This window comes from Podarcis melisellensis (genome assembly GCF_964234715.1).
Source record: "Podarcis melisellensis genome assembly, chromosome: 4".
Classification (NCBI taxonomy): Eukaryota; Metazoa; Chordata; class Lepidosauria; order Squamata; family Lacertidae; genus Podarcis; species Podarcis melisellensis.
The window spans coordinates 83,597,452-83,614,166 of NC_138531.1; the positions used below are offsets into that span (position 1 = coordinate 83,597,452).

General features: G+C 44.6%; 1 protein-coding gene across 2 annotated transcripts in view; it reads left to right on the forward strand.

Annotated features, from left to right (window-relative positions):
- GUCY1A2 (guanylate cyclase 1 soluble subunit alpha 2) overlaps positions 1 to 16,715 on the forward strand; it is a 149,724-nt gene that overhangs the window by 87,880 nt on the left and 45,129 nt on the right. For both annotated transcript variants that reach the window (XM_081909781.1, XM_081909782.1), the window contains exon 6: positions 7,613 to 7,756. In XM_081909781.1, coding sequence (XP_081765907.1) covers positions 7,613 to 7,756 — 144 coding nt within the window. The remainder of the gene's footprint in view (positions 1 to 7,612; positions 7,757 to 16,715) is intronic.

Here is a 16,715-nt window from a genome sequence, read left to right on the forward strand (position 1 = left end):
TATATTACCTGGGTTTGAGATATGGCTTACTAGGGAATGCCTAAGAACAATTGATTGTAGCCAACTAAGTCTTACTCTGAGTAGACCCATTGAAATTAATGGCTCTAAATTAGCTGCATCCATCAGTTCCAATGCGTCTAACATGAGCAGAAGTAATATTGGATGCAACGCACAAAAGTGTTGCTTCAAACGGCTTGTGGGGAAAGGGAAATGGCAACTCTGGGATACTGTATATTGAGTTTCACCCCAATTCTGCACATTCAGGCCCTGCCTAGAAAAGCTGGCTAAAAGTTGGGCTCTTTTACAGCTTGCAAATGACATAGCACAGGGGTGGACAATTTCTCTCAGCATTAACTGGAGGGAGGACTATTGAGGTGTGGGATTTGCATTGCTTCTTGAATATTTTTATTTGGGAGAGCAGAGCACTCTCAGCTGCAGCAATCAATACTGATCTATAAATGCAAACTTCATTTCCGTGTGTGTGTGTGTGTAGAATTACACATAATATATGGTTTGTATGTAATAATAATAATAATAATAATAATAATAATAATAATAATAATAATAATAATAATTTTTTTTATTTGTATCCCGCCCTCCCTGGCCAGAGCCAGGCTCAGAGTGGCTAACATATAAATAATACAATAATACATGCATACATGCATGCATACATAAGCTGAAATGCAGCGAGTGAATTTATTTTAGCAGATATTCATGAAACTATAGAACTTGTTGATCAGCTCAGAGTGAACTAGAACAAATGCTTTCTCTCCACTCCCACTGCCCGAACCATTTTAATCAAAGTTTATTGAAGTGGAATAAAAAAAGATGTGCACTTGTCAAGAATTTTGCCACAGTAAGTAGGTTTGGCTAATTCATTGAGCTGATTCTGCTAACATCCCCACAAAGACACCAAAGACTCTCATAAGGGCACTTAAGTGATTGCGTTATAAAAGAGAGGAGCTCCCATTATGTTAAAAAATGGCCTTTCAGAAGCTGTTTTCGGGAGTGATGGGTTCATGGTTTCCTCTTCTTCTTCTCCTTTGGTGATCATTTGTAGCCGAGTGAGATTGTCTTCCATGGGTTGTAAGTCAGCACTAGGCAAGAAGTGTAGATAGCAGCAACCATCTTGGAAACAAACTGGGGTTGATGGGTGGGAGGAATCAATACATGCACTTGTGAATAACCAATCAACCACAGGCTGTGTTTGCAACTGAAATAACTGTTAGTGGTGCAGCTCCCATGTTCACTCCATTAAGAACATAAGAAGAGCCCGCTGGATCAGGCCAATGGCCCATCTAGTCCAGCATCCTGTTCTCACAGCAGCCTGTGGGGAACCCCCCAAGTGGGTGTCAGTATCGACCTTGAGCCAGTGCCACAGACTGGACTCATCCACTTCAGCCCCGACTGGGCTAGGCGAGCTGGGTAGCACTTCCAGAGACCATCTTCTGCACAGGAACAGGTCAAAGTGCTGTGGACTCACAGCTTAGAGTTGTGAGCACCGAATTCACTTCCACAAGAAGACAATCGTCTCACAGCAGAGTATAGCAGAGCATAAACGACTCGGAGAGCAGCTCTGTAGAATATCTTCTTTATTCTATCTACAACTATAATACACACCTATATACAGAGCTAAATGAGGTCTAAACAAAAATGCTGAACTGAGTGTCTGCAGCTGCTCTTAGCAGCAACCTTATCTATACAGAGATCACACACAGTCTCTCACTAACATTCAGTCTCTCTCTCTCTCCTTCTGATGTGAGGCTGGAGCGGAATAAGTAGAGAGCAGAAACCGCCCCCTCCTCTCTGGAGAATCAGCAGAGAACATCAGCAGATTCTTGGATATGGGAGGGGTGAAATCTCCTCAGTGGGGACCCAAGCACAAGAGCTCTTTGCCCATAGAAGCAGAACATAGTCATCATGGCTAACAGCCTCTATTTAGTAGTTTTGCAAATATCCCACTGCCTTCCAAAACATCTGGTGTGAGCCAGAGTAGAGGTTGAATGGTTTTTACCGTAGGCATGTCAGGAGGGAAATGGAGGTGAGTGGGGGGGGGGGAAGGGCAGGTGAAAGAGGTTGTCTTTAATGTGGTTTGCAAGCCCTGTGGTTTGTCATCCTCCCCTGAAGCTACCTACAAGGAGATGTCACATGATGGAACAAATGCCACCCGAGGTGTATGCAGTAGTAAAGGTAAAGGGACCCCTGACCGTTAGGTCCAGACGCTGATGACTCTGGGGTTGTGGTGCTCATCTCGCTTTATTGGCCAAGGGAGCCGGCGTACAGCTTCCGGGTCATGTGGCCAGCATGACTAAGCCGCTTCTGGCGAACCAGAGCAGCGCACGGAAACGCTGTTTACCTTACTCGCCAGAGCGGTACCTATTTATCTACTTGCATTTTGACGTGCTTTCGAACTGCTAGGTTGGCAGAAGCTGAGATCGAACAATGGGAGCTCACCCTGTTACGGGAATTCGAACTGCCGACCTTCTGATCGGCAAGTCCTAGGCTCTGTGGTTTAGCCACAAGAGCTCTAAGTGTCAGCAAACCTTCTTCAGCACCGTGAACAGCTCCCTGGTATCAAATCAGCTTTGCCTTTCCCACCTTTCTTTAGCTTTCTAGTCCCTATAGCTGTAACTCTTGCATATGTGTACAGCAATTGTCTGGGTGTGCATTGAGCTTAGAAGAACCCATTAGGCAACTGAATCATCTTCAGTTGTAGCTGGGAATTATTCAGCTCAACTCAGCCTAGCCTTCCCTACCTTGGACTGCAGACTCACCTGAAGTCCCTTAAGCTTCCTCACTTTCTTTGCTTCCACCATTCCAGGTCCTCTGACAGGCACAGCTGGTATTAAGGGGCAGCCTGGTTAGGCATCACACCACACACCAGGGAAATCGTTTTGGTTAATCCTAATAGTGGGATTGCCCTACTATGGATTTTTGCATTTCCTTCCCTAAGGAGCCAGCTATGCTTTTTGGTTACATTACTTTGTAAAGCAGCATGTACAATGATGGTGCAATAATTAAAATAATTCAAGATGAACTGGAAAGTTGACAAATGCAGCATTTTTTAAATTTACAACCTGGAGTCAAACGTCCATGGTGTTCTAGTATCAGCCTCAAATCTTTGTCCTGTAATCGGAAGAAGCTTAGATACTAAATTGCAAAGTGGGCAGTGTGTGTCCGTTCTACCCCTCCTCCAGTAAAATGCATTTCCCCCTCATTTACATTGTTGAATTTTATAGCATTGGTGGGATTTAAGCTTGGATTAAGAGAGAGACGTTGCAAGCTTGTTCATTTTGTGGTGGGGTGGGGGTGGAGAGTAGTGTCGAGTCCTCAGCTGCAACAGTTATAATCCAAATTGTCTATTAAGCTTTTACAGGGATCCTGCTGCGAGAAGCCAGGCCGAAATAGCAGCATATTCCCTCTGCAGCTGCTCTTTTCAGTGCACCGGGCTTGTCTGGTTTTTGCCGCGAAAGGCATGCATCAGACAAGACGTAAGTGTGACCCCCTGTGATTACATTTTGAGGCTTATTTCAAGCCAGTATTTTAAAGCAAAAGAGGAGGGGAGGGAAGCAGAGGAGAGAGTCCAGAGAGCAACAATTGGAAATGCTGCTATTTGACACAAGACATCTCTTCCACAAGTGGAAGGATCATAGCTGAGTGGTGGAGCATTTGCTGTTCATGATGCACAAGGTCCCTGGTTCAGTCACCAACTTTTCCAGGATGGTTGCAAGAGACTCCTGTCTGAAACCCTGGAGAGCGGCTGCCAATCAGTGTGGACAGTATTAAGCTAGATAGCCAGTTGGTATGGCTTGTTATAAGATATTTTCTGATCTTCCACCTCTAATATAACACTAGCTCATGCCTGAGGTTTCTGTTTTTATCTTTCTTTTATGCATCAACATTAAAAAGACACACGATATACAGTGGTACCTCGGGTTAAGAACTTAATTCATTCTGGAGGTCCGTTCTTAACCTGAAACTGTTCTTAACCTGAAGCACCACTTTAGCTAATGGGGCCTCCCACTGCCGCCGCACCGCTGTTGCGCGATTTCTGTTCTCATCCTGAAGCAAAGTTCTTAACCCGAGGTACTATTTCTGGGTTAGCGGAGTCTGTAACCTGAAGCGTCTGTAACCTGAAGCGTCTGTAACCCGAGGTACCACTGTATCCTTCATTCTGAAACAAATTCCCTTATTTATTTTCTTGGGCACCAAATAGATCTGTGGTCAAAAAGTGATGGTGCTTTAAAATTCATTGGGGTTCAACTACCCAGTTTGCAGTCTGTGCTGAGTAAGTTGTGCCGTCAGTGGGACAGAGACTTAGGACTAGGGTTGCCAAATGTCCAGGAAAACCTGGACATGTCCTCTTTTGCGGGGCCAACATGCCCACCTAGGCGAAATTTTATATTGGTCTTGGACTGCTCTGCACACCATAGCTGCTGCCAGTCCGAGCTGGGCAAACAGTCATGCGGGCTTGGTGGCAGTGGTCCCACAACTGCACAACTCTTTCCCTGTCTTGGGCTGGCAATGAGTGGCTCAGGCTGTCCTCTTTTTTTCCTCTTCAAGATATGGCAACCTTGCTTAGGGCATACATAGGCAACTATGTGAATGTCTCATGACAACTCCCAGTTCTAAAGCAACATCCTCTGTTCCTGCCTACAAACGTCGACTCCTCATTGTCTTCCTCTAAGACTATTACCTGAGCATCGGCTTCACTGAACTCAGTGGGACAAAACTTGCAGATCAGGCTGTAAAACCCATCAAGCATTTGCTTGACAAAGGTGGTTCTTCTGCCAGCTGTCACGTATGCTTTACTTTTCTCTGAGAACAAGCAGGATGATCTTTCAAATGTTATTGTTAGCATTTCACAAAACATTTCCTCTGTTCGTCTGCAGTTTTAAACCCTTCCAGAAAACCTGTCCCTTGTGCATCACAAGGATTTGCACTGGTGATGGTATCGGGGCGCTTATAAGCAAACCTGCTTTCAGTAATGTTTGTGCCTGCAGAAGTTTTGCAACGGACACCCTGTTTCATCTCCAGTCAGCGTGTGTCTCGTGGATTCCCGCTGGCATCCTGAAATTTTGTGCACATCAAAAGTTCTAGTGATGTTGTTGTTCTGTCCCACTGCTGTGCAAGAGTTCCCTCTCAAGACAGCAATAATATGTTAACAGTGGGAGTGCATTATAGCAAAACTAATAAAGGGGAATGATGTAAGGATGCTCCACTATATCTACCCACCTGTGCTGGTCCCGGGGGGAAGGTTACCGTTGACGTAGTCAAAGTCCGGTCCTGGTCACTAGCCTGGAAACAGTTCACAAGGAGCGGGGCGAGGTCCGAAGCAGGAAGCCGGGCGGGGACAGGAACACTGGAGGGTCAGGTCTGGGTCCGGGCAGGAGCAGGTACTCAATGATGTTGCTCCCACAACCTGGGACCGGGCTGACTGGCCTTTATCTTCTCTGAGGCCAGGGGCGGTCCCAGCCCCCAGGAGACCTGCCTCTCCTGGCCTTAAGGCGAGCACTCCTCCTGGGAGAAACCAGTTCCCTCCGCCTCTCTGCCCTAAGCCTCTGCAGTTCAGGAGAGGCTGGGGAGTTACTGGACCCAGGGGGAGACTCACCTGCCTCTGGCAGGGCCGAGAGAGGTGCACCTGTAGGCACTGTGTCCTTAATCACCTCTGGAGCTAGAGTGGAATCACCTGGTGCCTGCTCCTGAGGATCCGGCACAGGTGCAGGCGCTTCAGATCCAAGGCCCTGCCCCAGTTCAGCCGGCCCTGGAGGCGGGGACTCCTGTGCAGGCTGGGATTCCTCCGGTTCAGCCTCTGAATCGGATTCCCAGGCCATCACACCACCAATGCAGTGATATTGTGCCAATGATACGTTGCTGAATACACCTGCAGAAAAAGCAGCAATCTGGAGATCCCTGAGTTAGGCGCTCAATAAATGTAACACTAATGTCTCAACAAATGAAAGTGATCTGTAGAAAATGTAACTTGAAAAAAGAGACATTGCACATACTTTTGTAAACCAAGAAATCTCTAATATAAAATAGATTTTAGAAAATATGAAAAGAAATAGCTAGTCTCCATCTACATGGTTCTTTTCCTCCCTGTTCTCTCTAATCGGCAAGCCCTCAGATGTTAAATGGGGGTGTCAGGTGCAGGTCAGCAATAAATCACACAGAGTAAGTGAAGTGAACTTTTTATTAGAAGAAACAAAATTTGCTCAGGAGTGCTATGCCTTATGAGCGCAGCAACTCTTCTTGGTAGGCCATGCCCCTATGAGGCAGTTGAGACTGAAGATCCTTGCTTTGCCACAGCTTCCTCTCCCGGGTCCTTCCCAAGCAATCTGAGACTCTGCCAGGATGACTGTCTTTGCTCCTCCCTCTTCATGCCTCTTCTGGTTCTGCGAGACAAGGAGAGAGGGGAGCTTGTAGCAGCAGGAGGGGGAGATACTGTTGATTCTTCACCAGCCCAACTCATCTTTGTCTCTTGGTTTCCCTCCTCTCCTACTTCCTCTTCTGATTCTGGGCTTCTCTCTGTCACAGAGTCTCCTTGCTCACTAAACGCTGCTGCCTCTTCAGCTTCTGACACCTCCTCCTCCCCCCTCTTCTCTCTTCACCAACTCATCGTCATCTCGCTACCACTTCCTAGGCTTCATCCCTTGGGGGTTCCCCAGTTGGTCCAGCCAGTCCACAACATCAATATGATGTGTGTTCAGTCCAGGGTACTCCTCTTTCTTTCTTTCTTTCTTTCTTTCTTTCTTTCTTTCTTTCTTTCTTTCTTTCTTTCCCTTCCTTCCTTCCTTCCTTCCTTCCTTCCTTCCTTCCTTCCTTCCTTCCTTCCTTCCTTCCTTCCTTGTCTGCAATCCTTCACTATCAAAGATAAGATAATTGGTCCCACTCACCCACCCCAAATATTACTTCAGAGTGATGTCTCCTGCTTCGTGGATCTCCATATGTTTAGAATTGGTATCAATGAGCCAAACAATAGGAAACATTGAAGGCTACCAGAGCATTATTCTTGCCAGATCATTTGCTGTTGCTAGAGATGAACTCACCAGAGTTCAGTGGGGCAGCTGCTCTGGCATTCATGGCAACTGCATTTGTGACCAGAGACCCTGAATTTTACTGTTCAGGGTCTCTGCTGTGAGAGAGGTAGAAGAAATTCTATGTTCAGTCTGTAAGTGTCAGACAGCTTTAGTGTAGAAGATGTACAGATTGTATAGGTATTAATCTACAATTCTTATCCTACAAGAGGACAAACTGCAGTGGCACCTTCTCCCCCACCTGCAAATTTGCAGTAGGCTCTGTGATCCAGGAAAAAAACCCCCACTTTCTCATGGTTCAGTGTTGTTACAACCCACTTGGTGGCATAAGTTGTCCTCGATTCTAATGATTTTGCGCTCACTAATGATGAACAACTGTGCAATGAGGTGTCAGGATTTGATGGTGGCTGTTTGCAAACTTGGGGGTAATTATACTCCGTTGTCTAATAGCTTATCTTATTGATGTTGTGCTGACATGTTTTTAAGCAACATTCAGTGATTGCAGAGACTTAATGGTACCAGTTCCTGGCTCATTATCATATTTTTTTTGCATTTGATTTGTCTGATTGCTGCAGGTGGAAACAATAGGTGATGCCTACTGTGTTGCAGCAGGGCTCCACAGACAGAACCTAAATCACGCAAAGCCCATTGCGCTGATGGCCCTGAAGATGATGGAGCTGTCAGAGGAGGTGCTTACACCGGATGGAAGACCTATTAAGGTAAGCTTACTTGCTCTGCATCCTGAGCAATCGAAAGGAAAGCAGCTGTAGCACAGGCACAGTTGAATTGCCCTGGGTGCAACTTATAGCCCTTACAGAGTGTAGGTCAGCAAGGTGTTAGGCAAAGCACGATAACCAATTGGAACCTCCATCCCCAAGAGCAGTATACCACTAAATACCACTTGCTGGGGAGCAAAGCCACAGGATGTTGCTTTCATGCCTTGCTTCTGGCAGCATCTGGCGAGCTACTGTGGGAAATGAGATTCAGGATTCAATGGTTCCTGGTTTTAGGAACCTGCAAACTTATCTTTTAATAAATAAGAATAATAATTTATTACCAACCCTTTACCATAAGGTGCCAGGGCAAATTACGACAATTTAAAAATACAATACAGTGGTACCTTGGGTTAAGAACTTAATTCGTTCCAGAGGTCTGTTCTTAACATGAAACTGTTCTTAACCTGAAGCACCACTTTAGCTAATGGGGCCTCCTGCTGCCGCCACGCCGCCGGAGCACGATTTCTGTTCTTATCCTGAAGCAAAGTTCTTAACCCGAGGTACTATCTCTGGGTTAGCGGAGTCTGTAACCTGAAGCGTATGAAACCTGAAGCATATGTAACCCAAGGTACCACTGTATTAAGAGGAGTTAAAACATTGCAATCAAGAGAATAGGTTGGACCTTGCATGTTTTCATATAGCTCAGTTGGTAGAGCATGAGGCTCTTAATCTCAAGATTGTGGGTTCAAGCCCCACACAGAATCATAGAATTGTTGGAAGGGACCCCAAGGGTGATCTCGACCAGCCCCCTGCAATGCAGGAATGTCAGCTAAAGCATCCATGGCAGTTCACTTTATTACTGTATTAGTGAAAGATCAATTTTCCATCTGCTTTCCATCTGACCAGCTGGTAACAACCCCACATTCCCTCTTATGGCAAATTCAGTGTCCCTGTACTAACAAGAAAGGAGACAAACATGGAGCCAATGGGAAATGAAACTGTATCAGCATTTGCCTGTTGTCCGAACAGCCCAGTGCAGTCTGAGCATGCTCAGTGGACATGAGGTGCCAGAGAATGCTGTGTCATTTGGGAAGGAAAGGCATGAAATGGAAAGGATAAGAAAGCCTACTTGAGATACTGAAAACTTATAGTAGACAGCATGGTTGGCCAGAACCCTGAATAGGAGCACTCCTGTTAGGGGGTAAGGATATACACCCCTCTAATGTTTTTATGATAGTGTTGGGCACAGGCTTTTCTTTCCCCCCCATTTCTTCCCCCCATCTTTTCTTAATTTTTTGCATTTGAGGTGTGGAGGTTAAGCAAAAGCACTCCCTTAGATGTGAATGCTCTTCAGGGTTTGGAATAAAATTTTCATATACATTTTTTTTTAAAGAAAAGCTTTGCTCCTAGGTCAATGTGGCATTCTTCATAGAGAATGGTCCAATGAGAACAACATTACATTACAATGTGGTGTCATTTCCAGGGGCATTCTTGGTTAAAACATGAGAAATAAAATATGGCACACAGTTTTTCACTTTGAAATCTCCACTGCTCAGCGGCTGGCTATCGTGTCAAGCAAGTGATCCGTTTTCCATTCTCTCTACCTCCTCCCTACCTGAAGTACAAGCCATAAAGATAGCATGAAAAAGAGATAGTATATACTCTTCTTGCTTTGAACCGAGTCAGTCCAAATGTTGAGTTGAGCTGCGGCGTCCCTTTGCATCCACTGAGTAGAGCATGATTTTCTGATAAGCTCAACATGATGTATTGCTGGTTACATTTGTCCCCCAGGCAGATGCTTCATTCCCAGTTACGTTGGAGCATGACAACACAGAGCTTATCTGCACTGAAATTAGCTTATCCGTTTCTTGGGAAAATAAATATACAATGTGCTTTGTTTGCAGTATCTTTCACTAAGCTTGGGGGAAACTTTCTGGATGCTGAACTGTCTTGGAGATACATTTAAAGCCTTTCATTAGGCATCGTATGTGTCATCTGATGTGGTTCAGGTAGAGCCATGGCTGGATCAGCTACAGGGTCAAGTTCCCCTTGAGAGAACTCAATTGCGTAGGTGTAGCTAGTTTTCTTTTCCCGTGGTACTTTGGCATCCCCAGTTGCTAATTGATGCAATGTTTTGTGCACCTTTCTTGGGTAATGATAGCACCTAATTTAACAGCAAGCACTTGCTAGCAAGACGTTCCATGAGAGATAATAAACTACAGATCATTAAAGTTTGAATTCATTAAGGAGCTTGCAATACAGATTGTAAAATAATTTTCCAGCTCCCCCCCCCCTTTTTAAATTTCCCCAACACTCAGTAGAACAGACATAATTGCACGATCTTGACACTAATGGAGCCATCTTCTCCTGAGATGTAACTCTTCACTGACTCTTGTGGGGATCATGATAGGAGGCTGAAAAGCAAAGAACCAACCACTGACAATGCAGTGGTGCGCCTGATGTGCTGGATTTCAGAAAAGGAGATACCATATAGATGAAGTGGTTCCTAGTTTTGCCTCCAGTTCTTCTTTTTTTAAGTAGAAACATGGTGCTAAGCTGTTGCTGAATAAGTGCAAGGAATGCAGACAAGAGCTTCTCACATTTTCTGTTCCACTTCCTCTGCTAGAATGATAAATGCCTGGAAATCCTTCAGAGGAGTGCCAATATCTCGCCTTTTCCCTCTGGACTTGAGTTGCACGCGTGTGTGTGTGTGTTTACCACTATCTAGGAATGGGGGAGAAATTCACTATTCAGATTCACTATTTCCTTCATTTTGTGCTGGTATTATATTTTCAGTATAAACAGGACTCCATTTTCGCACCCACCCACCATTTTTAATTGTTCTCCCCTCCGAGATGAGGAGGGGAGGAAACAGGAAAACCTGGGCATTCCGGGATCTAATCAGAAACAGTTATGGATTCTGTAATCCCAGAACTGTCCCTGGACACTTGAAGGGTGTGTAATGCATCTCAGAAAAAAGTGTGAGATAATGATAAAAACTGTAAATGCAGCTCTCTTGCCCTAGCTTTGTACCTTCCTACATCTGGACAAACAGATGAAATAGTGGGCATAATGACCCTGATCCTCTCCCAGTGTTGCATGATGACAGGTGCACAGACATCTCCATCTGCAACTGTGTGGTTCTGTGTCCAGCCAGTTGAGTGGCTCCTGATGAGCACTGCAATATGGAAAGGGTTTCATGCCCAGATTTGCATCTCCATTGTCTGTACAGACACACACATCCACAATCTCCTTTGTTGGTTATCCAGGGACCTGGTTTTTCATAACTGTAAGCTGAAAATGTCTGCCTGTAACATCTAGTAATGGAGTTGTGTTTGTTGGAATAAAAGTAATTCCATTATTATCACATCATTGGCTGGTTTTGACTGGGGATTGACTGAAAAACCAAGTTAAGAACTCTGAGATTTGTCCCTGTCTATAAAATTGGTGTTTATTATTTTGGAGAGAAGCCTTCATTAGATTGACCTTGCGCTAAAATACAAGGTAGCTGTAGTTTCTCAAAAGTATTGATTTTAAGCTTCCCTGTACATCCTCAAACAGCAAATTGGAACACCATTGAGGCTAAGGAAAGCAGTTTTAAATTGATTTCAATAGGAGAGTTCAGGGATGATCAAACTGAACTCAGTGGCTTTTAAAGTACTTAACTTTGGCACGACCATACCCTGTATTTCTCCCCAGTTTTATTCCTTGTAGTCTAGCAGAAGTAAATGTTAATAGGCAGAGCTAATAGGAATTCTCTAGACTGTTGATCTTCAGAGTGAAAGAGAGAAATATTGTTGCCTCTGCCACATTTAGCATATTTAATCCATTGGAATTAAAGGTAATTTTTGGATGTACATTTAATAAAGCATGCTTAAACTATTGCCCAATTAACTCATGCTCTGGTGAAACAAAAAATACTGTAGGGAGGGAGGTGTTTCTTTAATTCTGCATAGCTCTAGTCTTACAATCTTGCTAGATGGATAACTTCAATAACAACATGTTATTGACAGGTGGGAACTATACAAATGGGATCAATGGCTGTGGGGATATTAGGTTGAGGAGGATTAAATTTAGACCTCACCCTAAAGGGACCCCTGACAGTTAAGTCCAGTTGCGAACGACTCTGGGGTTGTGGCGCTAATCTCGCTTTACAGGCCGAGGGAGCAGGTGTTTGTCCGCTCCACAGACAGTTTCTCCTGGTCATGTGACCAGCATGACTAAGCCACTTCTGGCGCAATGGAACACCGACACCAGAGCAGCACACGGAAACGCCATTTACCTTCCCGCCGCAGCGGTACCTATTAATCTACTTGCACTTTTTGGTGTGCTTTCGAACTGCTAGGTTGGCAGGAGCAGGGACCAAGCAATGGGAGTTCACCCCATCACAGAGATTCGAACCGCCGACCTTTTGATCGGCAAGCCCAAGGCTCAGTGGTTTAGACCACAGCGCCACCCACGTCCCTAGTGGCATCATTTCACTTTTCCCTGCCCAGCAACGGCCCCCAACAGAGGTCTGCCCACCTTTCTTTGGTGGTCTTCTGGCTCTTTATTTAATTTTTAAAGTAGCTGCTGTCTACCTTTAAAAGTAGCAGCAGCATCAAATGCATAGGCACCTGTTTTTAACTCTTCTCTGCTACCTGTAGCAGCGGCACAGCAAAACATATCAATATACTGCAGGCGCCGTGTTGTTTTCCTGAACCGCCCCAGGTACCAAGTTGGGACTGTTGTTGATAAGCAGTGTCCAGTGCACAGCGGAATGATGAGAAGTATGAGCCAACATGCTCTATACTACTTTATTTACAGTTCAAAGCTGGTAAGTTACAGAAAAACATCTTCCCTCTGCCAGAGCAGAGAAAGCGTCATCTCTCCTCTGAAGCACGGAGAGAATCACAAACTGAAACTGCAAAGAACAGTGAAAAACAGGAAACCAGTGTACGTCATATCCAGTCTCCCGTTCCCGTGGGAAAACCTCCAAGAGTACAGACTCTGTGGAATGTAAACACCTGTCTCGTGACAAGCACTTCGCTGCACAGAGAAGAAAGCAGAAACCAACATCCTCCCCCTTTCTGTGAACATCTCTGGGCAGCGTGTTCGTACAATATCAGTACAAACCCAACTTCTGCACATAGGTACAGTGTTGATCCCTTGATACAATCTTGGACAATACATCAGCAGGAATTTCATTACCTGGCATATAGGACACCGTTACGAGTCCCTTCTGAATACGTTCCCTAGCATGTTGCACCTTCAATTGTAAGTGCTTCGTGCTTTGCTTACAACCTTCAGAATTCAGCAAAGCCAAACATGCTTTGTTGTCCTGGTAAACCTGGATTGGACATTTGACAGGAATTTTCATGTCTTTGCACAATTGTAACAACCATTCACAATCTTTAAGTGAATAAGACAGTGCATTCAGTTCAGCTTCACAAGTACTTAAGCTAACTGTTGTTTGCTTCTTGCATGACCAATCAAATAGACCCTGATTGTACTTATAGCAAACTCCAGACGTACTTTTCCTGTCTGTAGTGTCACTTCCAAAACTTGCATCTGCAAATATCTCAAGACCACCAGACTTCTGATTGTTAAATCTCAGTCTGTAATGCATAGTGCCTTTCAAATACCGCGCTATGCGTTTCAGAGCTTTCCAATCCTTAACAGTAGGATTGTTGACTTGTCTGCTTAGCAAATTACAGCTAACAGCAATGTCTGGTCTTGAACATCTGGCAATGAAGTTTAACTTGCCTAGCACACTTCTGTACAGTGTAGTGTCAGAAAATGCTTCTTCAGTGTCATCTACCTGATAACCTGTTATCATCGGTGTGTCCACAGGGTTAGCATCCATCAGGTTTAGTTTGCTTAACACATCAGCAATTTTCCGTGACTGGTGTACTAGAATGTTACCATCTTGATCTCTCTCTATTTCCAGAGATAGGTAGTTGTTTACCTCACCAAGATCTTTCATGTCAAAGTGCTCTTTCAGTTGAGCTAGGGCGTTATTGTACATTGTGACATCTTTCCAAAAGAATAAAAGATCATCAACATAAAACAAACAATACAGTTTCTTTTGCCCCTCCTCTTTGACAAATACACATGGATCAGATTTCCCTTGCTTAAAACCTAGAGAAAACAATACTTCAGTGAGTTTTGTGTGCCAACACCGTGCACTTTGTTTGAGACCATAAATCGACTTTTTCAGAGCACAAACAAAATCCCTGTTTTACCTGTACGCCATCAGGTGGAAGCATATAAAGTGATTCACCTAGAGATCCGTACAGAAAAGCTGTATTCACATCATGGTGACTAATGTGTAGATTTTCCTCTGCAGCTAGCTTGAGCATAAGCCTAATGCTCTCATACCTCACTGTGGGAGAGTAGGTCTCGTGATAGTCTTCACCTGGTACCTGAGCAAATCCTCTGGCTACCAATCTGGCTTTGTGTCTGACTATCTTGCCATTTTGATCAGTCTTCGCTTTGAAGACCCATTTGCTTCCAAGCAATTTCATTCCTGGAACTACTGGAACAAGGTCCCATGTTTTGTTCCTTTCCAAGGAATCAAGCTCAGCCTTCATGGCATTTAACCATGGCTCAGCTTCCTTTGAATCCAAATCCTGGATTTCTTGGAAACTTGAAGGTTCAAAAACCTTCTTGGAGCTTTTAACAGCTGTTACTGCTATCTTAGCAAACTCATCAGCAAATCTCTTTGGAGGTCTGCCTTTTGTGGCTCTCTGTGACCTACGAATTAGCCTTAAGTCTTCAACACTCTCCTCTTCCTTCTTAGGAGAAAAGTGACCTATTGTGAACAATGGTTCCTCCAATTCCTGATCAGAGCTTTCAGAGGGTCGCATAGAGGCTTTCGCACTCTTGAAATCCTCTGAATCATCTGATTCAGTTTCAGACTCAGAATCAGAACCTTCATCAGTGGGTGTGGGTTGTTGCGGTTGCTTTTGACTATCCTCAGTCTCATCACTGTCATCAGGATAACATTGGAAAATTCCCACATTCTCCCCCCACTTGGCATTGTACTCAACACTTCTTGTGAGCTTAATTTCCTTAGAGTCAGTCATCATTATTCTGTAAGACCCTTTCTGATAACCTAGAAAGATACCATGCGAACCACGCTTGTCTAACTTGGAATTTTGTGGTGAGTGAACCCACATGTCCGAACCAAAAATTTTCATGTGTTTGATGTATGGCTTCTTGCCAAACATCTTCTCATAGGGGGTACAACCAATCGCTGAAGATAACCTGCGATTGTAACTGTAAACAAAACACGAGAGAGATTCGGCCCAATAACTCTCTGGAAGATTTGCATCATGCAGCAAGGTTTTTAACCCTTGAAGCAATGTCTGATTTGCTCGTTCCGCAAGTCCATTCTGCCATGGCGAGCGAGGACTAGACAAATCGTGTTGAATTCCTTTCTCAGCCAGAAAAGCTTCAAACTGCTGAGAAGTGAACTCTCCCCCCCGGTCGGTGAAAAGAATCTTAATCTTCTTACCATGCACATTTCCCAACCAAGCACAGAATTCCTTGAACCTAGGAAAAGCCTCTGATTTCTGCTTGAGATTATACACAAAAATATACCTGGAAAATGCATCAATGAGAACCATGAAGTACCTATTCCCACCCAAAGAGGGCGCTAGTGGTCCAACCAAATCAGCATGAACAACCTGGTATGGTTCTGTAGCTTGCCTACTAGACACCTTACCTTTCGCAGCCATTTTCACCTTGTTTGCTGCGCATGCCTTGCACTTCATGTGGTACCTGCAGGGTTTAATAGACATACCTTCAACCAAGGCAGGCATTTTTGATACTGCCTCAAAATGCAAATGTCCAAATTTCCTGTGAAAATCGTGAATACATTCTGCATGCAAACTTTTGTTAGAACCTGCAATGCAACAAGTGTCATCCTGCACAACATCATCATAATACAAAACAAACAAACGATCAACAAATTCAGCATACAATTGATAATCATTTTTCTTAGTGATGATGCATCTATTGTTCTTAAAGGAAACGTCAATCTTCTTCTCAATCAGCTGTCCAACGCTGAGCAGATTATGTTTCGCGTCCGGCACATAAAGAACATCCTGTATCGATAAGTCCAAACTGTGAAGAACAACAGTTCCGTAGCCTTTACTGGGGATTGTGTGGTCATCCGCCTGGTGAATCGCACCTTCCTGCGGTGTAAAAGACACGAACAGTCGCTTATCGTTGCACATGTGATGCGTTGCAGCTGAATCAACAACGAAGAAAGATCTAGACGTCTTCTGGACCTCTGCAACCTCTGCAACCTTTGGAGCGTAGCGTGAGACCATTGCCTTGTGCTGCGTTGTCCTGGACACCGGACCTTTGCCTTTGCTCTGGCCTTTTCCACGCGATGAGCTTCCGCTGCGCTGCTCTGTCTTGGCCCTGGGATATTTGCATTCCCTCTTCATATGGCCTAGACGTCCACACGAGTAGCATTTCACTGCCTTCAAAGCTTTGGCGCCATCTGGTGGTTCCACTGCACTATGGGATGACGTCTGTGAAGACTCCCCCTTTCCCATGCAGCTATCACCCCGCCGATCTGCTACATTCTGAATCATGGCAGTATCACAAGCTACTGTGAGTTGAGCATTTGGCTGATGAGTGGTATCAAATTCCCCACTTGCCCCATCCAGCCTTCTGCAGCTAGCCATCATGATTGCTTTAAATCAAGCTGCTTTATACAAAGGCAATTTCAAAACAGCCTCTGCCTTGCCTGTGCTGCTCTTCTGTTTATTTGCTTTGCTTATCTGCAGCTGCTTCAAACTGCATTCCAAAGGCAAGTTCTAAAGCGAAAGTCCCCAAGTGCTTTCTCTATGTTGCCCTTAATTCTTGCTGCGTCATGTCTGCAGCTGCTTTGAAACTGCAGCATTTGTAAAAGTTACTTTCACTTTCCCAGCCATCCAAGCCACTACGCTTGTGCCGTGGAAAACGG